At 33.7% G+C, this 21008-nt stretch overlaps 2 protein-coding genes and 1 pseudogene across 3 annotated transcripts; all 3 read right to left on the bottom strand.

Annotated features, from left to right (window-relative positions):
* Window positions 1-4600: 4600 nt before the first annotated feature.
* LOC123920753 lies at window positions 4601-8958 on the bottom strand (annotated as a pseudogene).
* A 1269-nt stretch (window positions 8959-10227) lies between these two features.
* Window positions 10228-14984, bottom strand: LOC123921375 (receptor-like protein 6). 2 transcript variants are annotated; one of them, XM_045973891.1, is made up of 2 exons: window positions 12029-14886; window positions 10228-10509 (listed from the first exon to the last, which is right to left on the bottom strand). In XM_045973891.1, exons 1-2 carry the CDS (start codon window positions 14882-14884, stop codon window positions 10384-10386), a joined length of 2982 nt encoding a protein of 993 aa, XP_045829847.1. In that variant the 5' UTR covers window positions 14885-14886; the 3' UTR covers window positions 10228-10383. The 2 variants fall into 2 exon arrangements, with proteins under 2 accessions (XP_045829847.1, XP_045829846.1); XM_045973890.1 differs by lacking the exon at window positions 10228-10509 and having other exon boundaries at window positions 11408-14984.
* Window positions 14985-17282: 2298 nt separating this feature from the next.
* LOC123924327 (probable amino acid permease 7) lies at window positions 17283-20980 on the bottom strand. Its single transcript, XM_045977183.1, has 8 exons — window positions 20754-20980; window positions 20279-20432; window positions 19653-19889; window positions 19422-19515; window positions 19011-19225; window positions 18461-18594; window positions 18020-18247; window positions 17283-17764 (listed from the first exon to the last, which is right to left on the bottom strand). The coding sequence occupies exons 2-8, from the start codon at window positions 20370-20372 to the stop codon at window positions 17363-17365; spliced, it is 1404 nt and encodes a 467-aa protein (XP_045833139.1). The 5' UTR covers window positions 20373-20432; window positions 20754-20980; the 3' UTR covers window positions 17283-17362.
* Window positions 20981-21008: the final 28 nt, after the last annotated feature.

Genomic DNA, 21008 nt, shown 5'->3' on the forward strand with positions numbered 1-21008 from the left:
GGTGGAAAGGATGACGCGGAGAGAGAATGCCTTTTTAAAAGGCAGGCCAAGTGTCAGCATATGATTGGCTGCGTTAATTTTTTTTCATTTTATACTTTAAACACGATTATTTCGTCGTAAATTAATTTTTTATTTTTTAATTTTTATACCAAAATTCATAATTTTTTTTTCTCTACAAATAGAGACTTGGTTCGTTTGATTTGGACACCGAAAAAAAAACCCAATTTTTCACTACTTTAAACTCGATTATTTCGTCGTAAATTAATTTTTTATTTTTTATTTTTTATACCAAAATTCATAATTTTTTTTTCTCTACAAATAGAGACTTGGTTCGTTTGATTTGGACACAGAAAAAAAAAACCCAATTTTTCACTACCTTACATCAACTCACTGAAACCATTCTACCAGGAAAATGGTTTCAGAGTACAAATCTCTGAAACCATTCTACAAGCTAAATGGTTTCAGAAGCAAATAACTAATAATCAACTTACTGAAACCATTCTACCAGCAAAATGGTTTCAGATTACAACTCTCTGAAACCATTGTACCAGATAAATGGTTTCAGAAGCAAACACAATTAATAAATTACTCACTGAAACCATTCTACCAGTAAAATGGTTTCAGAATACAACTATGTGCAACCATTCTACAAGCTAAATGGTTTCAGAAGCAAATAGCTAATAATCAACTTACTGAAACCATTCTACCAGCAAAATGGTTTCAGATTACAACTCTCTGAAACCATTGTACCAGATAAATGGTTTCAGAAGCAAACACAATTAATAAATTACTCACTGAAACCATTCTACCAGTAAAATGGTTTCAGAATACAACTATGTGCAACCATTCTACAAGCTAAATGGTTTCAGAAGCAAATAGCTAATAATCAACTTATTGAAACCATTCTACCAGCAAAATGGTTTCAGATTACAACTCTCTGAAACCATTCTACCAGATAAATGGTTTCAGAATACAACTATGTGCAATCATTCTACAAGCTAAATGGTTTCAGAAGCAAATAACTAATAATCAACTTACTGAAACCATTCTACCAGCAAAATGGTTTCAGATTACAACTCTCTGAAACCATTCTACCAGATAAATGGTTTCAGAAGCAAACACAATTAATAAATTACTCACTGAAACCATTCTACCAGTAAAATGGTTTCAGAATACAACTATGTGCAACCATTCTACAAGCTAAATGGTTTCAGAAGCAAATAACTAATAATCAACTTACTGAAACCATTCTACCAGCAAAATGGTTTCAGATTACAACTCTCTGAAACCATTCTACCATATAAATGGTTTCAGAAGGATTTCGGTGTCCAAATCAAACGAACCAAGTCTCTATTTGTAGGGAAAAAAAAATTATGAATTTTGGTATAAAAAATAAAAAATAAAAAATTAATTTACGACGAAATAATCGAGTTTAAAGTAGTGAAAAATTGCGTTTTTTTTTCGGTGTCCAAATCAAACGAACCAAGTCTCTATTTGTAGAGAAAAAAAAATTATGAATTTTGGTATAAAAAATAAAAAATAAAAAATTAATTTACGACGAAATAATCGAGTTTAAAGTATAAAATGAAAAAAATCACGCAGACCCATTCATATGCTGACACGTGGCTGCCTTTTTCAAAAGCAAAATTTTCTCTCTCCAGCTTATAATCTAGTGTGGCGCAGACAGGATGATCTGATAGATCAGGATGATCTGGGCTGTCTGATTGATCAGACAGTCTTAATGAGATCACATCTTGGCTGTCTGATGGAAATCAACGGTCTGTAACCATGGTCCTTCCGTACGCGCGCGACACTGGATCCACGTCTATTCTTTCAAAAATTAAAAGAATGGGTATTTTGGTCCAATTGAAAAGGTGCACCTTGCTAACTTAGACCTAACTAGGGTCTAAGTTAGAAAACCCCTATATATATATATATATATATATATATATATATATATATATATATGCCATTAAATAAAAAAAAAAAAAAGAGAAGAGGGGAGTTGAGAAAATATTTTTAATTTAAAAAACAACAGTGTCATATTGCTTGTTTGGCCAAATTAATTCATATATTCATTTTTTAAAAAACTTTTTTTTTGTTTTATCAAACTCACAAAAAGGAATCATATTAATTAATGTCTCCTTTGATTGATCCAAATTAGTCCTTGTCTGTCTTTTTATTGAAGTATAGCCTTATCTCTTGCTATATCCTTTATTTGTAATTCTAATAATATGCACCATTCATTTTTTTCTTGTTTTTACCAAAATATGCACCATTCTTTTTATCTAACTCAAAAAAGATCTCTTATTAGTCTCTCCTTCAATTAGTCCTTGTCTTTTTCTCTGTCATTCTAATAAGCATCATTCATTTTCTGACACATTCGTTACGTTATTATGATCGTTTGTGAATCTTTCTAACCCATAATAGTTTTCATTGATTGGGAAGTCAATGTTCTTACTTTTTAGGCATTGTCTCTCTTTATATTTTTGACAAGTAGTTGTTGTCTCTTGTTATATACCTTTTATTATTTATCATTCTAATAAACACCATTAATTTTCTAGTCCATCCAATTAAGTTATCATGTTATGTAAATTTGGTTGATATATGAAAGTGATATCTCTTGTTCTTTCTAAATTGACTTGGAAGTCTTCTCCAATCCAAAAGATAGAACGTGTATGCTAAGCTGCATTAATTTTGTTTTTTCGTCCCATTAAGAACGCTAGCTGGAGACTAATCAAAAGGAAAATAATTCCACAAGTAATTTTTTATATTAAAAAAAAAGACTTAAATGCAGTTTTGACCCCTCAAGTTTCACAATTGCTTGATTTTGGCCCCCCACATTTCAATTGCTTGATTTTAACCCTCTAAGTTTCACAATTGCTTGATTTTAGCCCTCCAAGTTTCAATTGCTCGATTTTGGCCCCCAAGTTTACCCCATTTTGCATTTGCTAGCCTCCGTTGACTTTTTTGACTATAAATTGCTTATGTGACATTTTAAAAAAATTAAAAATATGTTTTAATTAAAAAATAATAATATTTGCTTTTATAAAAATGTATTCAAAATTGTTTTTTTAATAAAAAGTTTAATAATTATTTTTTATTTAAAAAAAAGTTTACAAAGTTTTTAAAAAATAATTCATAAAATGTTTTTTTTTTTACTTTTTTATATAACAAAATTATTTTACAAACTACATATAATAAAAAAAATTATAATTTAGTTTTTAAAAAACAATTTGTAATTTATTTATTTATTTTTAAATACTTATTTAATTTTAAAATGCCACATAACCAATTTTTAATCAAAATATTTAACGGGAGGCTAGCAAATGCAAAATGGGGTAAACTTGGGGGGCCAAAATCGAGCAATTGAAACTTGGAGGGCTAAAATCAAGCAATTGTGAAACTTAGGGGGTTAAAATCAAGCAATTAAAATGTGAGGGGCCAAAATCAAGCAATTGTGAAACTTGGGGGCCAAAACTGCATTTAAGCCAAAAAAGAATTATATTCCACAAGTCATTACTGTATAATAATCGTTTCAAATTTATTTCCTGCTGTAGCAAAAAATTTCCAATCATATTGACTTAATTAGCGGCTTGAACAAAAATAGCTCAAGTGCGTGGTTACAATAAAATAGATTTGCATATTAATTAATAAGTGTTAGTAACTAACTAGAGCTGTCAAGCTAGCCCGAATGGGCCGGCCCGCCAAGCCCGGTTTTTTCCTGGGCTCGGACCTTAAAAATCTCAGCCCGAATTATTTCCGGACTTTTTAGCCCGGCTCGATAAAACCCGATTAAAATATGGGCTAGCCCGAATGGGCAGCGGGCGGCCCGCGAGCCCGAAAAAATTTAAAAAATTTAAAATAAATATAAATAATTTGTTTTGGATGATTTAAAATAAATATAAATAATTTGTTTTGGATGATTTGAACTCGTACGTAGCGGATGAATAAAAATAGGGCGCGCGAGAAACTCGTATACGTAGCGGATGAGTAAAAATATGACGCGTGAGAAACTCGTAAGTAGCGGATGCGTCAAAATTGGGCGCGAGAAACTCGTAGGTAGCGGATGAGTAAAAATAGGGCGCGCGAAAAACTCGTAGATAGCGGATAAGTAAAAATACGGCGTGCGAGAATTATTAATCCTATTTATAATATTGAGTTTGAACACTAGAAGTAAAAAACACAAAAATTAAAAATAAACCCGGCTGGCCCGAAAGCCCGACAACCCATACCGGGCCGGGCTCGGGCACTAATTTTGGTAGCCCTTTTTTTATCCGGGATTTTTAGCCCGGCCCGACGAAGCATGAAGCCCGACCGGACCGGCCCGAAATCGACCGGGCCGCCCGTTTTGACAGCTCTAGTAACAACGCTTAAGAAAGCTTTAGATGGATCTGTTGTGAATTCGAACCGAAAACCACACCAATAATACTTAGAAGTGTGGGACAAATGAATTGAAGCAACAAAATCAAAATGAATGAGCAATTTAAACACAAAAGCTAAAACTACCAAAATCGATAAAGAGACACAAAATTGTTTATCCAGTTCGATTAAAACCAACCTACTCCGTGGGAGAGAGACTAATACTAATTAACTAATACTAATTACAAATTAAATTAATTTGGTCAAGTAATATCAGTAGGTAAAACTCTCCACAAGCTGGACTGTGGATGTCATGAAGGCCAAGCTTGGATATGAGAGTGAGGAATGAGGGACTGTGTAAAGGTTTTGTAAGAACATCGGCTATTTGAGCAGTAGAAAGTATGGGAAAAAGCCGCAGCAAACCACTTTGAATCTTCTCTCTTATGATGCGGCAATCTATTTCAATGTGTTTAGTACGTTCATGGAAAGTGGGATTATGGGCAAGGTAGATGGCTGATTTATTGTCGCAAAAAACAGAATCAGCAGAAGAGAAAGAGATGTGCAGATCTTTAAAGAGGTACATCAACCATTGCAATTCACATGATTTGGAGACAGTAGATTGCTTCTTGGATTTCCATGAAATGAGAGAGGAACATACAATAACCCGTAACAGATTTCCTTGTTGTAGGACAAGTTGCTCGGTCAGAATCTGCAAAACCAGAAAGTTTTAAATTAGAGTTTGTTGAATAAAATAATCCTTTGCCAAGTGATTACAAGGTGTTAGAAACACTTCCCAACCCTAAAGATTACCCAAGAGAAATTCTCTAACACTCTAGCCTTGTTGTTGGAAGAAGAACCCTAAACGCAACAGCAGCATATATATACCATCAGCCCACGCCCACCGTGACCAGGGCCACACCCCGCGTGGCGGACAGCTTATAAACCAATTTCCTGCTACAACAATTACTCCCTGCGTAGCCAGGACCACGCCTCGCGTGATGGCCAGATCCAAATCCTGTTTTCTCCTCTTCACATCACTTCAAAGGCAATTCATAACAGGATCTCTGGATGGGTGAACTCTAGTTCATATTATTAAGAAGTTTTTACTAGCTTTGAATTGGGAGCTGATTATTAATCATTCGTATCGTGAAGCTAATATTGTGGCTGATGCTTTAACAAAATTGGCATGAATAAGAATGTTGAGTTTTCAAAGAGATTTAACTTTTTTGCGTTTGAATAAGCATGAATAAGAATGAAAATATCAATGTTCTTCTAGGTATAATAAGAATTGGCAAAGAAAAGATCTGTGTTTCAATAAAATGTATATGTTTCGCAGCAAAGATCTAAGTCATAATGCTCTCTGCCTATCAGTTTTCTTCTTTGTATTTACTTCATTTGTATGGATCATGAAGAATCTTCCAAAGTTCACTCTGTGTCACTAGCCTAAACCCTTTGCTAAAATTTAAACAGAACACAAGTTTAGATGTGAAACTCTTAAACCTAGTTTTAGGGTGGATTATACATTTTAGGCCATTAAAATTAAAGCCAAGATTGAGCTTATTTTTCATGTTAAATATTGCCCTTTAACGAGGTCTTCACATCGGCAGCATAATTCGAACTCATGTTCTGTGGGATTTAAATTAAATCTTTACCAACTAGGGTAATTTTCCTTCAAACATGCTTGATGATAGATAACAAATGTGAATCATGTTACATTTACAGTTTCAGGGTCCAAGACCATGAGGATTGAGAAAGCTTTGTCACATGACCATGTTGTGCGTATTAATTAACTATTTATATGTTATTAGTAAGTAATATGACATTAAAGAATGTTTTAGTACAGAAGCATAGAATAAATCTACATGATGTCATTCCTGTTTCATTCAAATCTCATAACTTCTCAAATTTATCATTGTTAAAGAACTGTTCATTTTTTGAAAGAGATGAGTCACATCACATCTATCTTGTTATTTTCATAAATGTTCTGCCTCCAATATATAGGCAAGTTATTGGTATGTATGATGCAGTTGACTCATTACATCTAAACATTACTATTAGATCCTTAATTAGCCTCAACACCTTGGCTCTCATTATATTTTGGGACGGATGTAGTATTTTATAGGTTTTGGATAAAAAGTAAATTCTAGCTACATACAGACACTATCTAACTACACACAATATATTGAGAGTACAAACTTACAACCCAAAATAAATAAAACTAGCTAGATCAAATAAGAGGCTCAAGATTGTCTATTCACATCAAGCTTATTTTAAACAGAATAAAAACTAACACACAAAACAGAACATTATGTAACCGTACCGACCAGTTTGGATTTTTGTTTTCTAATTTGCAGCCAAATAGAGAGCATAGGCTTCTTTAATAGAAGCGGCTTGCTGGAGTATATCATCGGCTCATCACTATGTTTAAAATTGCAAGGAAAATCCATGCAGTGAGGAATATTGGGAAGTTGAAACCAACTCTTCCCATCACCAATTTGTTGCATAATATAATATACTCAATTTACTCAAAATTTGCATCAAAATATAAATTCTAAATTCATCACTTAGAATTTGGAATTGGGTTTAACTCAACCCTACAAAACTAGCTTGTAAGCTGATGATTGCCTCTAGTTTATAAACACATATTCAGGTCATCTCGCAACCGATGTGAGACTTGTTAACAATATCAAAATTAAAATGCACATATATAAAACAGAACACATTAAGAATACAAACTATAACCCAAAATCAAACTATCAGAATGGCAAAATTGCCACACTCACATCAACCTTATTTTAAACAGAAAGTAAAAAGTAACACATAATAGAGCAAATAACCACAAAAATCATAGGACCCTTCTGAATCCATTATATATAGCCTACTGATATTCTGTCCTACTTGAGTAACAATCTTCATGACTTTGAAATTTTTGAAATAGGCTTTCGGTAGCGGACCACTAAAGTTATTACCCGAGATATCAAAAATAACTAAACTGGGAAATGGATGCTTGATCTTTAAATTGGCAATGCCACCATGCAAATTATTATCTCGTAAAATTAGCACTTTCAAATTTGGCAAAGTTTGAAGCCAAGCAGGAAATCTATCTTCTATTTTGTTGCTGCCAAGGTTTAGAAACTCCAGCATTTTACATTGAGACAAAGATATAGGCAAATAACCTTCAATTTGGTTTCCATTGAGATTCAGAACATGAAGATCACAGTCCTTTGAAAAGTCACTTAGAAAAGTGCCATCAAATCTATTCATTTGTAGATCCAAAACTCGAAGGTATGATAAATTAGCAACACATTCTGGAATGTTACCGGTCAATTTGTTGTGTGCCAAGTTGAGTAATTGAAGTGATTTCATACTGCAAATTGACAAAGAGATGTCATTGTCACTTTCCAGTAAGTTAAAACTAAGATCAAGGCTACTGAGCTGCACAATATTCAATGAGATTTGGTCTATTGAAGTGAAACAGTTTTGAGAGAGATTCAACGATCCTGATATTTCGAGCAACCAATTAGGCACCCTTCCATTAAGTTTGTTATTGGATAGATCAAGATGATACAAACTTGGAAGTTTTCCTAACAAATTGGGAAATTGAGTCAAACTCAAAGAAGACAACTCCAATTTTGTTAGTAGAGAAAAATTGGAATTGACATTGGATTCAAAGGTTAGTGATAATTGGGTATTATGTGAAAGGGAAAGAGAATTCAAATTTTGAAGTTTGGAAAAGTGTTGAAAATTGATAACACCACTGAAGTTGTTTGATGATAGACATAGTGTAGTTAGCTTTTCAAGGTTGAAAATTGATTCTGGAATATTTCCTTGTAGCTTGTTGCCGCATAGAGATAGCGTCTCTAACGAATATGATGAGATTGCACCGATATGGCCGGTAATATTATTGTTTGCTATATCTAAATTTACCAAAGAAAGCAAAGATAATAAAGAGGAAGGAATTGCTCCATTGAGCATGTTGTCATTTAATCTCAAATTAGTTAGTTTTTGGAACCCTGTAATGTTGTTGGGTAAGGGACCCTCTAATTTGTTGCATTTTGTATAAGCCTCTTCAAGGTAGTCTCTTTACAAACTAACCAATAATTTTGAGAGAGATGAAGTGATTCTAATTTGGAAAGATGTGAGATTTGAAGAGGAATTTCACCTTCAAAGTTACACCAAGACAAGTCAAGATGTGTAAGACTGAGAAACCTACCAAACTTAAAATGAAAATGGGAGTCAAAGAAATTATTTTTAGAAAGGTTGAGTTTTTGGAGGTGAGTAAGATGGAAAAGGGTACTGTTAGGATGTAATGTACCTACCTGCAAGGCCTTCACAGCCAAGGTTTAGACCAATCACATGACCAGAGCTGGTGTCACATATGACACCATGCCACGAGCAGCAATCAGTCCCATTTTTCCATGTTTTTGTTTTCAGATGATTAGGTTCATCCCTAGTACAATCGAGATCAGAAGATAACGTGAAGGAGGACATGAACTGAATCAACGCAGAGCTCTCATCAAGATGACATAATAAATTGAAAGAAGAAGAAGAAGAAGTGAAAAGGAAAAGATGCAAAAACAGAAGCAACCAACCCATGAATGATTGATTTTGTGGAAAGTGTTAATGCTTTGTTTACCTGAAACAAAGAAAACAAAAAGAAAAGAAAAGAAAGTATGTATATGGTAAGAATTACTAGTAGAAAAACTTAAAAGTAAATTGTTGAGTCTTTCTAAGTCTAACCCCCTACATTGACTTGGAAGTCATTGTTTTTTTTAAATCTACCAAGAAATTGTATACATTGACTTGGAAGTCATTGTTACCGTGTTATAGGAGCAATGATTGGTTTGATTTATCTTCCACAAGCTAATTAATTTGATTTCTCATTTCACAACATTAATGCCTTTCATAGACTAAGAACTTGCCATGATCAATGTGGTTATAATTGCGAGAAATAGGTTCATATTTCTATTGGTCTGATGCGGGGTGGAGTGGCTAGCTCTTCCAATCAGAGACAGAACGGAGCAATGCACCTGCTGTACGACATGACAGTACAGTCATGATAAAGTGAAAGAAACCGTAGATATTTGGGGAGACTTCAAATGCAATATCGATGTTTCCATGTTTTAATCGCAAAGGAAATACGGTATTGGTATGTGTTTGTGAAATGAAAAAGGAGAATTCGTTCAAGCAAACACATTGTTCAAGTCTGCAATTTTGTCACCAAAAGAGGCTGAGGCTTTTGGTTACTGAAGGCTATTTCTTGGTTCCCAAGTTTTTGATCGGGATGTATTACTCACATTATTATGAATGAAATAAGTTTGTTATTGTCACAATTAAAAAAAAAAAATCTTATTAATTTGTACTAATTAAGTGAATTGACCTAATATGACAATTATTATGGGACAAAGCTAGTACTAAACAATCTATTTATGCTACATTACAAAGACTCATTGGTACTTCCAAATAGTTGCCTCATTGGCATCTGTTCTGCATAGCTATGCAGTAGAATTTTCATGACTGAACAATTTCATTTTTTACGTCGCGTCCTTCGGATAAACAAAAGGTGAAAACTTAATTTTAAGTGAAGCACAAGATCTACTACCAATCAGTAATTGATCTCCTCCCAATGTTAAAACCAGAACACACTAAAAACACACACAAAAAAAAAAAAAGATCAATTTGAACTGTAGCCTACTCGGTTGCTGATTTCTTAGAGCTCACCAAATATGCACACTTCTTAAATGTTGATTTCTTACAAAACACTAGCTAGATGAAATAAGAGTGACAAGATTGTAAGATCATCTGTATTGTGTGTTGGATGAAATACAAACTTACTGAAATACAAACTTCTGAAATAAGATCGAGCTTACTTTAAACATAAAGTATAAACTAACACACAATACAGAAAATAAGCACAACAATGAAACTATGACATTTGCACCATCTGAGTAGAACCATTGGTCCTCCTCACTCTAGTCCTTATCCTGTTCACTCTTCTCTTAAGCTGACCACCAAATATCATCACAAGCCATCTAGGCTTCCAATCAAAAACACAAAATAACCAAGGCCTATTCCAATCACAAAGCCACATCCATATCCAATTGCCACTGGTTTCCATCCAAATCCAAATTTCTCTTCACTCCAAATGTGTTCTTTATCGTTTTCATAGTTTTAGCTTTTGTGCGATTAATTGCTTATTCCATTTGTTTTGGTTGCTTTATTCATTTGCTCCACACACTAAGGATTATTGGTGTGGTTTCTTCGGATTCACAACATGATTCCCTGTTTTATTCTTGATTCTGTTTATTACTTAAAATGATATCATGTATGCACATATGTTTGTTTTGGTTTTTCAAATCTCATTTTGGCATTCAAAATTATTTGAGGCCACTTCAATACCAACTGAATGTGAAAACTGGTTTTGAAGGGCGCGGTAGCACACTGTGCAATCATTTTAAAGATCAACTGCTTGGCTACATGAAATCCTTAAACCCAGACAAGGCTCTGACAACTTGCAGACAACACCTTTTAAGGGATATCAATATCTCCAAAGCTAAATATGTACAGCTTCCATTTTTTAACAAAGTTTGTAGATCATACAAAGTAATACGTTATGTAACTTTGGCTGGCTACAAGTATGAGTTTCCTTTCCGTTTCCCATTTACAGCCAGATAGAGAGCATAGGCTGGCTTCTTTAATCATATTGTTTTGACAAGTATATACGTGACCATCATTAGGAGGAGGAGGGTTTCTGGATGAAACAGAATCTTTTCACATATAGAAGCGGCTCACTGGAGCATATCATCGCTATGCTTTTTGTTAAAATAGCTTGCAGTGTAAATGTATATATATCTTGATTAGGCAACTCAAATTAATGAAAGTTGATTGAGAATCCGCACGTGAAGGAGGCTACTCCGAAAGTGACCAATATGGTTAAGCAAATGTGTAACAGACAAAATATGTCACTTTCCCTTAGTTTAAGATCAGATTTAGAGTGAACAATAGACTGATAGAGAGCATATTGATGACACGAGAGATTAAAGAAAAGGGGCAGTCATTTTATCCGCATTGGCATCTTTTCTGCATAATACAGCACCATATTCCCTTTAATTTGACAGCGTCCATCTGATAAAACAGATGTAAAATAATCTATTTCGCCAGCAACACTGTCTGTTCGTTTGACATACTTCCATCCATCTCCCCAACAGTGGCAATTAAAATAAACAACAGTATAAACTGTATATTATTTTGTAGGTTTTGGATAAACTTGCAATTTTATTATTAAATAAAAACATACAATACATTCAGATAACAAACTTACAACTCAAAATCAAACAAGCTAGATCAAATAAGAGTGACAAGATTGTCACACTCACATGATCAATCTTATTTTAAACACAAAGTAAAATCCTAACACACAATACAGAAAATAACCACGACAATGAAACTATGACATTGGCACCATCTGAGTAGAACCATTGGTCCTCCGCTCTCTTGCTCTCCTTCTCACTCTTCTCTTTGGCTGACCACCAAATAGCATCACAAGCCATCTTGGCTTTCCAATTAAAAACACAAAATATCCAATGCCTATTCCAATCATAAATCCACATCCATATCCAATTGCCACTGGTTTCCATCCAAATCCAAATTTCTCTTCACTCCAAATGTTGTCGGCTGAAGGTGGAGAATGATGTTGTTCAGGTTCAGGTCCACATTTCTTTGTCAAGGGAAATCCACATAACCCCAAGTTTCCTTCATATGAATCATTTGTAAATGTATCGAATTGCCTTCCTTGAGGTATTTCTCCTGTAAGATGGTTATTGGAAAGATTCAAGACTTCAATGCTATTCATATTGGTTAATTCTGCAGGAATGACACCGGTTAACATATTTGAGGAAAGATCCAAAGATTCCAAGTATGTCAAGTTTGCCATGGATTGGGGAATATGACCAGTGAGTCTATTATGGGAAAGATTAAGGCCTTTAAGTGCATGAAGCTCTCCAATAGCATTTGGAATCTCTCCTTCAAATTTGTTTCTTGACAAATCAATACTTACAAACAATTTTGGAATTCTCACCAGTGTCATTTCGTTCCCTTTTGTTGTCACAGTCACAGAATCAGTACTGCATCTTTCATTAAACTCTGAACACCAAGGATCCATGTATATCAAACTGCTATCCCCACCAACTTGAGTAGCATTCTTCATGGCTTCATAATTTTTGAAATAGGCTTTTGGTAGAAAACCACTAAAATTGTTGCCCGAGATATCAAAAATGACTAAACTTGGAAATAGATGTTTGATCTTTAAATTGGCAATGGGACCATGGAACCTATTGTCTCGCAAAACCAGCACTTTCAAATCTTGTAGAGTTTGAAGCCAGTCGGGAAATTTGTCTTCTAACCTGTTGCTTCCAAGATTTAAAACTTTGAAGCTTTTGCAATGGGACAAAGATTTAGGCAAAAGGCCTTCTAATAAGTTTCCATTAAGATTTAGAGTGTCAAGGTTATCTGAAAGGTTACTTGGCAAAGTGCCATGAAATTTGTTCATCTGTAGATCCAAAAATTGAAGGGATTGAAAATGTGAAAAACATTGTGGAATGATACCACTCAAATTGTTGTGTCCCAAGTTCAGAAATTCAAGTTCAGAATTTATATTGCAAACTGCCAAAGGGATGTCACCATTCAGTAAATTAAAACTAAGATCAAGTATATAGAGATATTCATTGTTCACTGCCATTTCAATCAATTGATCTGTTGACGTGAACAAATTTTCAGAGAGGTTAAAAAATTGCAAGTCACCTGTTTCAATTAAGCATTTGGGCATTCCATTAAGTTTGTTATTGGAAAGATCAAGATAATACAAATTTGTGAAATTTCCTTGTAATTTGTGTAATTTAATCAGATTGATAGCAGACAATTCTAATGAAAATAGCTGATTAAAACTATTGTAGACATTAGATTCAAAGTTTAGTGACAATTGACTATTCAATGAAAGGGATAAATATGACAGATTTTGAAGTTTGGAGAAGATTTGAAAATTGATAAGACCACTCAAGTTGTTTGATTGTAGCCTCAAGTATTTTAGTTTTGAGAGGGTGAAAATGGATTTTGGAATATTTCCTTGTAACATATTGTTATTAAGATTTAGTTCCTCTAAGGAATTTGATGAGAATGCATCATCGATATCCCATGTAAGTCGATTGTTTGATAGATCTAGTTTATACAAAGATGGCAAGGATAAACACCACAAAGGTAAGGGACCCTCTAATTTATTAAAAGAGAAATCTAATTGAACTAGTTGAGTCAAGTTAAATAATGAAGATGGAATTTGTCCTTGTAAATTGTTATCAGCTAGATAGAGGTATTGAAGTTCGGTCATCCTACCAAACACATCTGGGATTTGACCGGAAAATAAATTGGATGAAAGATGTAAGACAGTAAGTTGTTGAAGGTTTGAAAGTGATGATGGTATCTCACCTCCAATATTGTTGTAACTCAAGTATAGTTCTTGAAATCTATTTGACAGAGGAAATACATTTGGAATTTGACCACTAAGATCATTGTAATGGAGAGACAAATGAGTTAGATGTGGAAGAGTTAAAAGTGAGGATGAGATTGAACCGTTAAGATTATTTCTTGAAATATCTAGGAAAGTAAGGTGTGTGAAGTTAGAAAAAGACAGAGGAATTGGCCCATTGAATTGACATTCTGATAGATCCATGATTCTAAGAAAAGTGCTGCAACTCCATTCTGGAAGTTGGCCTTCAAGGTTGTCATTCCATGACATATCTAGCTGTTGAATATTTGGTAAACAAAAAAGACTCTTTTTCAATTTTCCACTTAATCTTGAGTTATGAAGATTAAGAGTAATCAAAGAGGAAGATTGATTGAAGAGAAATACCATGGAGTTTGGTCTTATTGAAGACATATTTGTTTCATCCAAAAAAAGGTCTGTTAAATTTGTTGCATTTTGTACGAGTCTCTTCAAGGTAGTCTCTTTCCAAACTAAATAAAGATTCATGGAGAGATGAAGTGATTCTAATTTAGAAAGATGTGATATTTGAAGAGGAACTTCACCTTCAAAGTTACATTTAGACAAGTCTAGATGTTTAAGACTGAGAAACCTACCAAACTTAAAATGAAAAGGAGAGCCAAAGAAATCAATGTAAGAAAGGTTAAGTGATTGGAGGTGAGGAAGATTGAAAAGGGTACTATTAGGGTGTAATGTACCTTCAATGCCTTCACAGCCAAGGTTGAGACCAACCACGTGACCAGAGATGGTGTCACAGGTGACACCATTCCAGGAACAACAATCAGTCCCATTTTTCCATGTTGCTGTCTTTGAAGCAGGTTCATCACAATAAGAGTAAGTAATTATATCGAAGGAAGACTTGAATTGAAGTAAAGCAGTGCTCTCATCATGATTACATAAGATTTTGAAAGAAGAGGAAGATGGAAAATGGAAGAGCAAAAGATGCAAAAACAGAAGCAACCAACTCATGAATGATTGATTTTGCTTCATTAATGCAATGCAGATTTTGTGGAAAGTGTTAATGCTTTGTTTTTTTTGTTACAGTGTTAATGCTTTGTTTAACTCAAAGAAAAGAAAAGAAAGTGTGATTGTATGAAATGGTAAGGAATGTAACATTAATATTTATAGCCAACTTCAATGGTATAATTTAGTTTCATTTTCATTAAAAATTCAAAATAATTATTGACAGTAGATTCAATAAGGTTAACATAATACAGTGGTACCCAAGCTTGTGCGATGGAATGCTCATGGCGGCACCGGTATCATTTTGAATGTTGACGGAAGCAGCATTGGTAATCCCGGTATCTCTGGTTATGGGGGGATTATTGGAAATGCAGATGGAGTATGGATTCATGGCTTTGTTGGCAACTTGGGAGTCACCAACATTCTCCATGCGGAGGTCTTCATTTAGCTTGGGAGTCGAACATTACGGACTCGTGGTGCTATTCCAACTCAGTGATGGCGCTTAAATTAATTACTGAAACGGTTGATGAGTTGCACCACTATGCAACCATCATTAATAATACCAAGGACATCCTGAATAGGAATTGGCAGGTCAGGTTTAATGTCCCTGATCTTTGTATCTTTTTCTTATATTTATTTTATTTTTCCTTTTGACTAAAAAAATAAATAAGCATTATTCATTTCCTTCTTTATTTTTTTGGACAAGTAGTCCCTTGTCACTTTATTTGCATCATTCATTTTAAGGTCATTCAATACAGTAGTATGATTCGAGATTTATTTATACCACCCTATTTGTTATTCGTGCGCCCTACGTGTTTTTCATTTTATTTTTTCGCTATTTAAGTAACGGTACGTTATAAAAATGAGAAATTTTGAGGAAAAAACACCCTACCAAGATTTTGCCCGTTCACTATTTAAGTAGCGGACGTTATAAAAATGTGAAATTTGAGGGAAAAAAACACTCTACCAAGATTTTTACCAGTTCTCTACTTAAGTAGCAGACGTTATAAAAATATGCAATTTGAGAAAGAAAAAACACCTCCTAACATGAAATTTTCTCATTTTTATCACATCCACTGCTTAAGTTGCGGACGTCATAAAATTGAGATTTTTGAGGGAAAAAAAAACCCTTCTACCAAGAAATTTTTTATTTTAAACGTAGAATCCATTACCTAAATAGCGGACAAAAATATTTTGATAAATTCGTAGGACGCGCCTGAAAATTAGTAGGGTGGAAAAAGTAATTCTATTGTGATTCATATATATGAATCTTTCTAACCCTCCATCGACTTGGAAGTCATTGTTTTTTTTTTTATCAACTAAGAAATTGTGTCCATTGACTTGCAAGTTGCAAGTCATTGTTATTGTATTATAGGATCATTGATTGGTTTAATTTTTCTTTCAAGCTGATTTGATTTTTCCTCTCACAATTTCTTCCACTTTACTTATCTTTGCATTATTTTTAAAGTGAAGATACAAATTTGTTTTTCTTTTTAATCAAGATATAAATATGGTTGGGATGTCAGTTCTGATATCAAGTGGTTTCAGTTCCTTCTCGATCACACAGTTGTGGAGGATTGAACCGACATCCTCCCTACCAAGTTCAATGTCAATTACTATTAAACCAATTAAAGATTGGTAAAATAACATTAATTTTCTAGACCATCTATTACGTTGTTATGATTGTTTTAAGTCTTTTGACATTACTTTGAAGATGAATCATTGTCCTACAGAACATGATTGTCTCCATTAATTATTTTCCGTGTGATCTGGGCCCTACATTAGAAAGGTAAGATAATGTGTTTTACTTTATTGATTGTGTCCTGGTCGTCTACATAGACTTGGAATCTGCACTAGTTTTTTTTTTTTTATCTCACAATTTCTTTCACTTCGTGTATGTTTGGTTTCAATTCTAGAGCGGCCAAAATTGATTCTAGACGTGTAGAATTGATTCTGGCTTATTTGATTTCTCAAAAGTAGAATTGATTCTACTTGAAGCTAGAAATCGTAGCTTTTGATTATAAAATTGGTTTTTACACTCAAATTATTTGTTCAACTCACTTTTTGTATGAATATATCCAAACATACTCAATTATTATTATTTTTTTTTTGTTACAACTCAATTCATATTTTTATTTTATGGGTTTTGTTTTAAACATTTTATTTAAAGAAATTTTTTATTCAAAACATTAAATACTATAATTTTCAATGCATTGATTTTAAATATTTTCATAATAATTATGTAAAAAATTACTATTTAATTACTTGGAAAAGGCATCTGCCTTACTTTATTTATATGGACAGTCTTGAAAACCTTGATATGTGAACGTTGCTATTAATTACTTGGAAAAGGCATCTGCAGAGAGTCTACAAGAAAATCAAATTTCTCATAAGATGATTCTCATGAAGCAATGAGCAGTACAAGTGTACAACCTTTTACATTATGTAGCATTAGTAACAAACTTAAACAAATTAAGCACTTTTAAGGATATTGGTATAAACTTTTTAGCTTAGTTTCTCACTTATGATTCCTTCAAGTGATCCAACAAGACTCAATACTGTCACCAAAAAACAAACAAAGCTAAAAATCCTAAGAAAAATCCATTTTGTAGACCAAGATTCAATTTTATTGTGCACAAAATACATCTCTACTGGGAAATATATAGTCAATGGCCAAAATCCTAATGCTCCTAGCACTCCTAGAACTTCATTGAAGTATGGAAACATTATTGCAATTCCAGTTGTGGAAATCACATAAGCTGTTCTAAAACATATCCTCAACATGTTCAGTTGAAAAGCCGGTAACATAGGTAGTTTCACTTGGTAGAAATTATTCACGAAACCGCTGTTCGGATATTTTCTTGAACACCATCTATCAGCAGCACTATATATTGGTTGACTATAAATCTGAATTGAAAAAAATGAAATGAAATCATTTTGATAATTATGGTGTTAACCTATGAAGCACGAACATGGACATGGACACAGACACCGACACGTTGACACCAATAGTAGTTTGAGAAAATGACGTAATTCAACGTAATCATAAGTGTCGGTGCCGTGTTGGTGTCCGACACTGAGACATAGCTAATCTGAGGAGTGTCCGTTCTTCATAGGTGTTAACTATAAAATGTCAAGTTTGATTATTAGTAGGACTATTACCTGATATCCTCCAACCAAATGAAGAACAATGCAAGCATTAGCAAAGTCAATGAGCCAATAAGGCTCATAAAATCCAAAACCTGTCAAGAGGTTTCCTGGAGTTTGATTTCCAAAAGCTGCATATCCAAAGCATGCACAACAAAGGTAGAAGAATGTTGTAATCAAGATAGCAATCATGGAGGCCTTTTTCATAGTCTTGTGTTCTGCTGGAGGAGACTCTAGAGTGTCCTTTGTTCAATAGGGAAAAAAGATAGAATTCAATGCTTTAATTCATCCTTAAACTCTATTATATAAACCACCGATATAGACACGGACACCAGACACGACATTGACAATTTGACACCGATAATAATTTGAGAAAATACAAGTAATGGAATGTAACTAAATGTGTTGGTGTCGGAAACTGAAAGGTGTCGAACACAATTAGAATATAAAGGGTACCTGTATCTCAAGGAGGATGACAGTGTATGGATAAGCAAAAGCAATATCCCCAAGTGCTTGAAAGACTAACCATAATTTGTCTGCAATATTTGAAGCTGGTACTCCGGTTACACTCCCCATAATTCTTCCATTTTCTACAAGCGCAACCATGAGGTATTGTAAAAAATTGTAAAGGTTGACAAATTTAGTCTTCAAATTTACGAAATTGAAAGTTAGTCCCTTAAACTGAACAATATCAATTAATTTAGTACTTTAATTCAAATTTAGCACAACAATTTTAAAGGTTCTATGTTTGTCTATGCAACAAGAGACTATTCATGTTAATATATAGATCTTTCGTTGATTTTGATGGATGTTTACAAATGAGACATTTTGATGGAGGGACTTTATTGATTGGCGTTCTTTATTTCAAGGGACTGTTTTCCTATTTCGTAAATTTGAGGACTAAGTTGCTCGACACTTACCATCTGTCATTCATTATTTGCTTTAATGATCATAAGGCTTGAATTGATAAGTAAATAGAACCTTAATGAATCAAAATGAACTTTACCTATAACTTTTGTGATGCCAAGTCCTAGTCCAATAGAAGAGTATGTAAAGGACATAATAGCTGCAACAACTGAAAGCAATACCATGTTGTGGAAATCTGGTATGAATGACATTATGACCTGAACAACTCCAAACAGCATCATATACATAGCATCCCCATATTTACAAGGTGCTTCATGCCCTTCCTTATGGTAACAATTTGATTTCAAAATCGCTCTTTGTTTGTAGAAAAGACCGTGAATGTAACCATTATACAACATAAATAAAAATATCAGTATCATAGTCTCTCATGATGATATGGAAAATATTAATTGAACACATTACTAGCCAATTTAATAAATCTAATTTTTTGACTAAATTAACCAATGTTTAACAGTACGTATTCGAAAAAGTTTTGTTTATGATTATTTACCTGATGCTGGTAGCAGATGTAATGACATAGGCACATGTAGCACCATATAAGCTCATATGCACCAACACTCCACACACCTTTCCCCTTATTGCTCCTAATTTTATTATCACAGTAAGGAGATATAATCAAATATTCCTAGTACACCGACATTGTAAAATTTGTTTATACATGCATCCAATCAATTAACGTCTAATGCTTCCATTAGCATAGTCATATTAATGTGTGACAAACCTAGGTACAAGTTGACGGCATCCATGTAAGAGGAGCACCTAATGCTCCCTTGTTCAGGATCATGAAATCTATAGCAATCAGAAAGAAGATAAGTTGAAATGAAGGTAGTCGCTGCAAAGAGTAGAATGAATAGAGGACCTGCAATCCATCCTAATTGCGCCACCGACCATGCTAGTGACAATACACCTGCTCCTATCACTCCTGTTATTATATGCGCCACAGCGCTCCATACATTACCTGCAGATCACATCATGGACAAATGATTGGATGTCAGGTACAACAATTTTCCTTGTTTTACATTGAAATTAATTTGGAACCTTTGAAACTAAAAAATTAAATTAAAGTACTATAGTAGCATGGTAGCTTCCATTCATGCATATTCACCAACCAGTCAAACAATATGTTCTTTACTGATTTAATTAATATACCATAAGATTATTAGCTAATCAATAATATACTATCAGCAGGTTGCAGAGCTGATGCATGAAAAGTAGATGTAGAAATTGTTAGAAGGAATTATGAAGAAAATTAGTCACAGTAGTATACTTTTACATACAAAAGCACTTTTGAGGGAGGAAGTACAAATTATTAGTCATAGAGTAGAATTATAAGCAGAAGTTAATCACCTGTTCTTCTAAAAGTCTCTTCAATTAACACCTCGCCGGAAGAAGAGTAGTGATCAATCAATGGAGCGTTGTCTCTAAATCCTTCCTCTCCCATTAATTTCTATGACTCTACCTTCAATGGTGGATTAATGTGCTTCTCAATAATAATAACCAGCTACAAGTACAATATATATGTCAAAACTTTAGCTTCTAGTCCTTTAAAAACTTGTTGAAATTTAAGTGTTGAACGGTATGTACAAGATGTCGGATTAAAATCTAGAATCAATCACATCCATTTCGATCTAATATCCAACGGCTTTGTGCCTGGTCAACCGCTACAAAAGATCCAAATTTGTGAGTTGTGACCAGACACCTAACTGATTGTTCTCATACTCTTATTCATCAAAACATATTCTTCTTTTACTTAATGTTATAAAATATATACTTTAAATCAAATTTGATATGTTATATATGGAATGTAGAAAGTGCAACCAACCTTTGTACGTCATGTACCAAGAAGGCATTGACATCCTAATGCCCTTTTATAGATGAAAAACAAAATAACAAGTGAAGTTAACCAAAAATAAAAGTTAGTGTGACTTGTTATTCATTTTAGATTCCAATTTCCAACACGCAAGAATGTGATGTGAGGCATAGTTATTATAGGTTGTATGTGCACCAGAAAACTTTCATAGTGAAAATGAAGTGATTCAAAACCACAAGCTATCACATTAAGATTGATTTTTTCTTC

This window comes from Trifolium pratense, linkage group LG4 (genome assembly GCF_020283565.1).
Source record: "Trifolium pratense cultivar HEN17-A07 linkage group LG4, ARS_RC_1.1, whole genome shotgun sequence".
Taxonomy (NCBI): Eukaryota; Viridiplantae; Streptophyta; class Magnoliopsida; order Fabales; family Fabaceae; genus Trifolium; species Trifolium pratense.

Bases quoted from the DNA above. Each gene is read 5' to 3' on its own strand.
- LOC123921375 (XM_045973890.1), bottom strand. From the start codon at position 14,884: ATGAAGCAAAATCAATCATTCATGAGTTGGTTGCTTCTGTTTTTGCAT.
- LOC123924327 (XM_045977183.1), bottom strand. From the start codon at position 20,372: ATGGGAGAGGAAGGATTTAGAGACAACGCTCCATTGATTGATCACTAC. The intron at 19,890-20,278 runs GTGATTAACTTC...TGTGATCTGCAG, and splicing joins AGAGACTTTTAGAAGAACAG to GTAATGTATGGAGCGCTGTG. The intron at 19,226-19,421 runs GTAAATAATCAT...CTACAAACAAAG, and splicing joins ACATCTGCTACCAGCATCAG to AGCGATTTTGAAATCAAATT.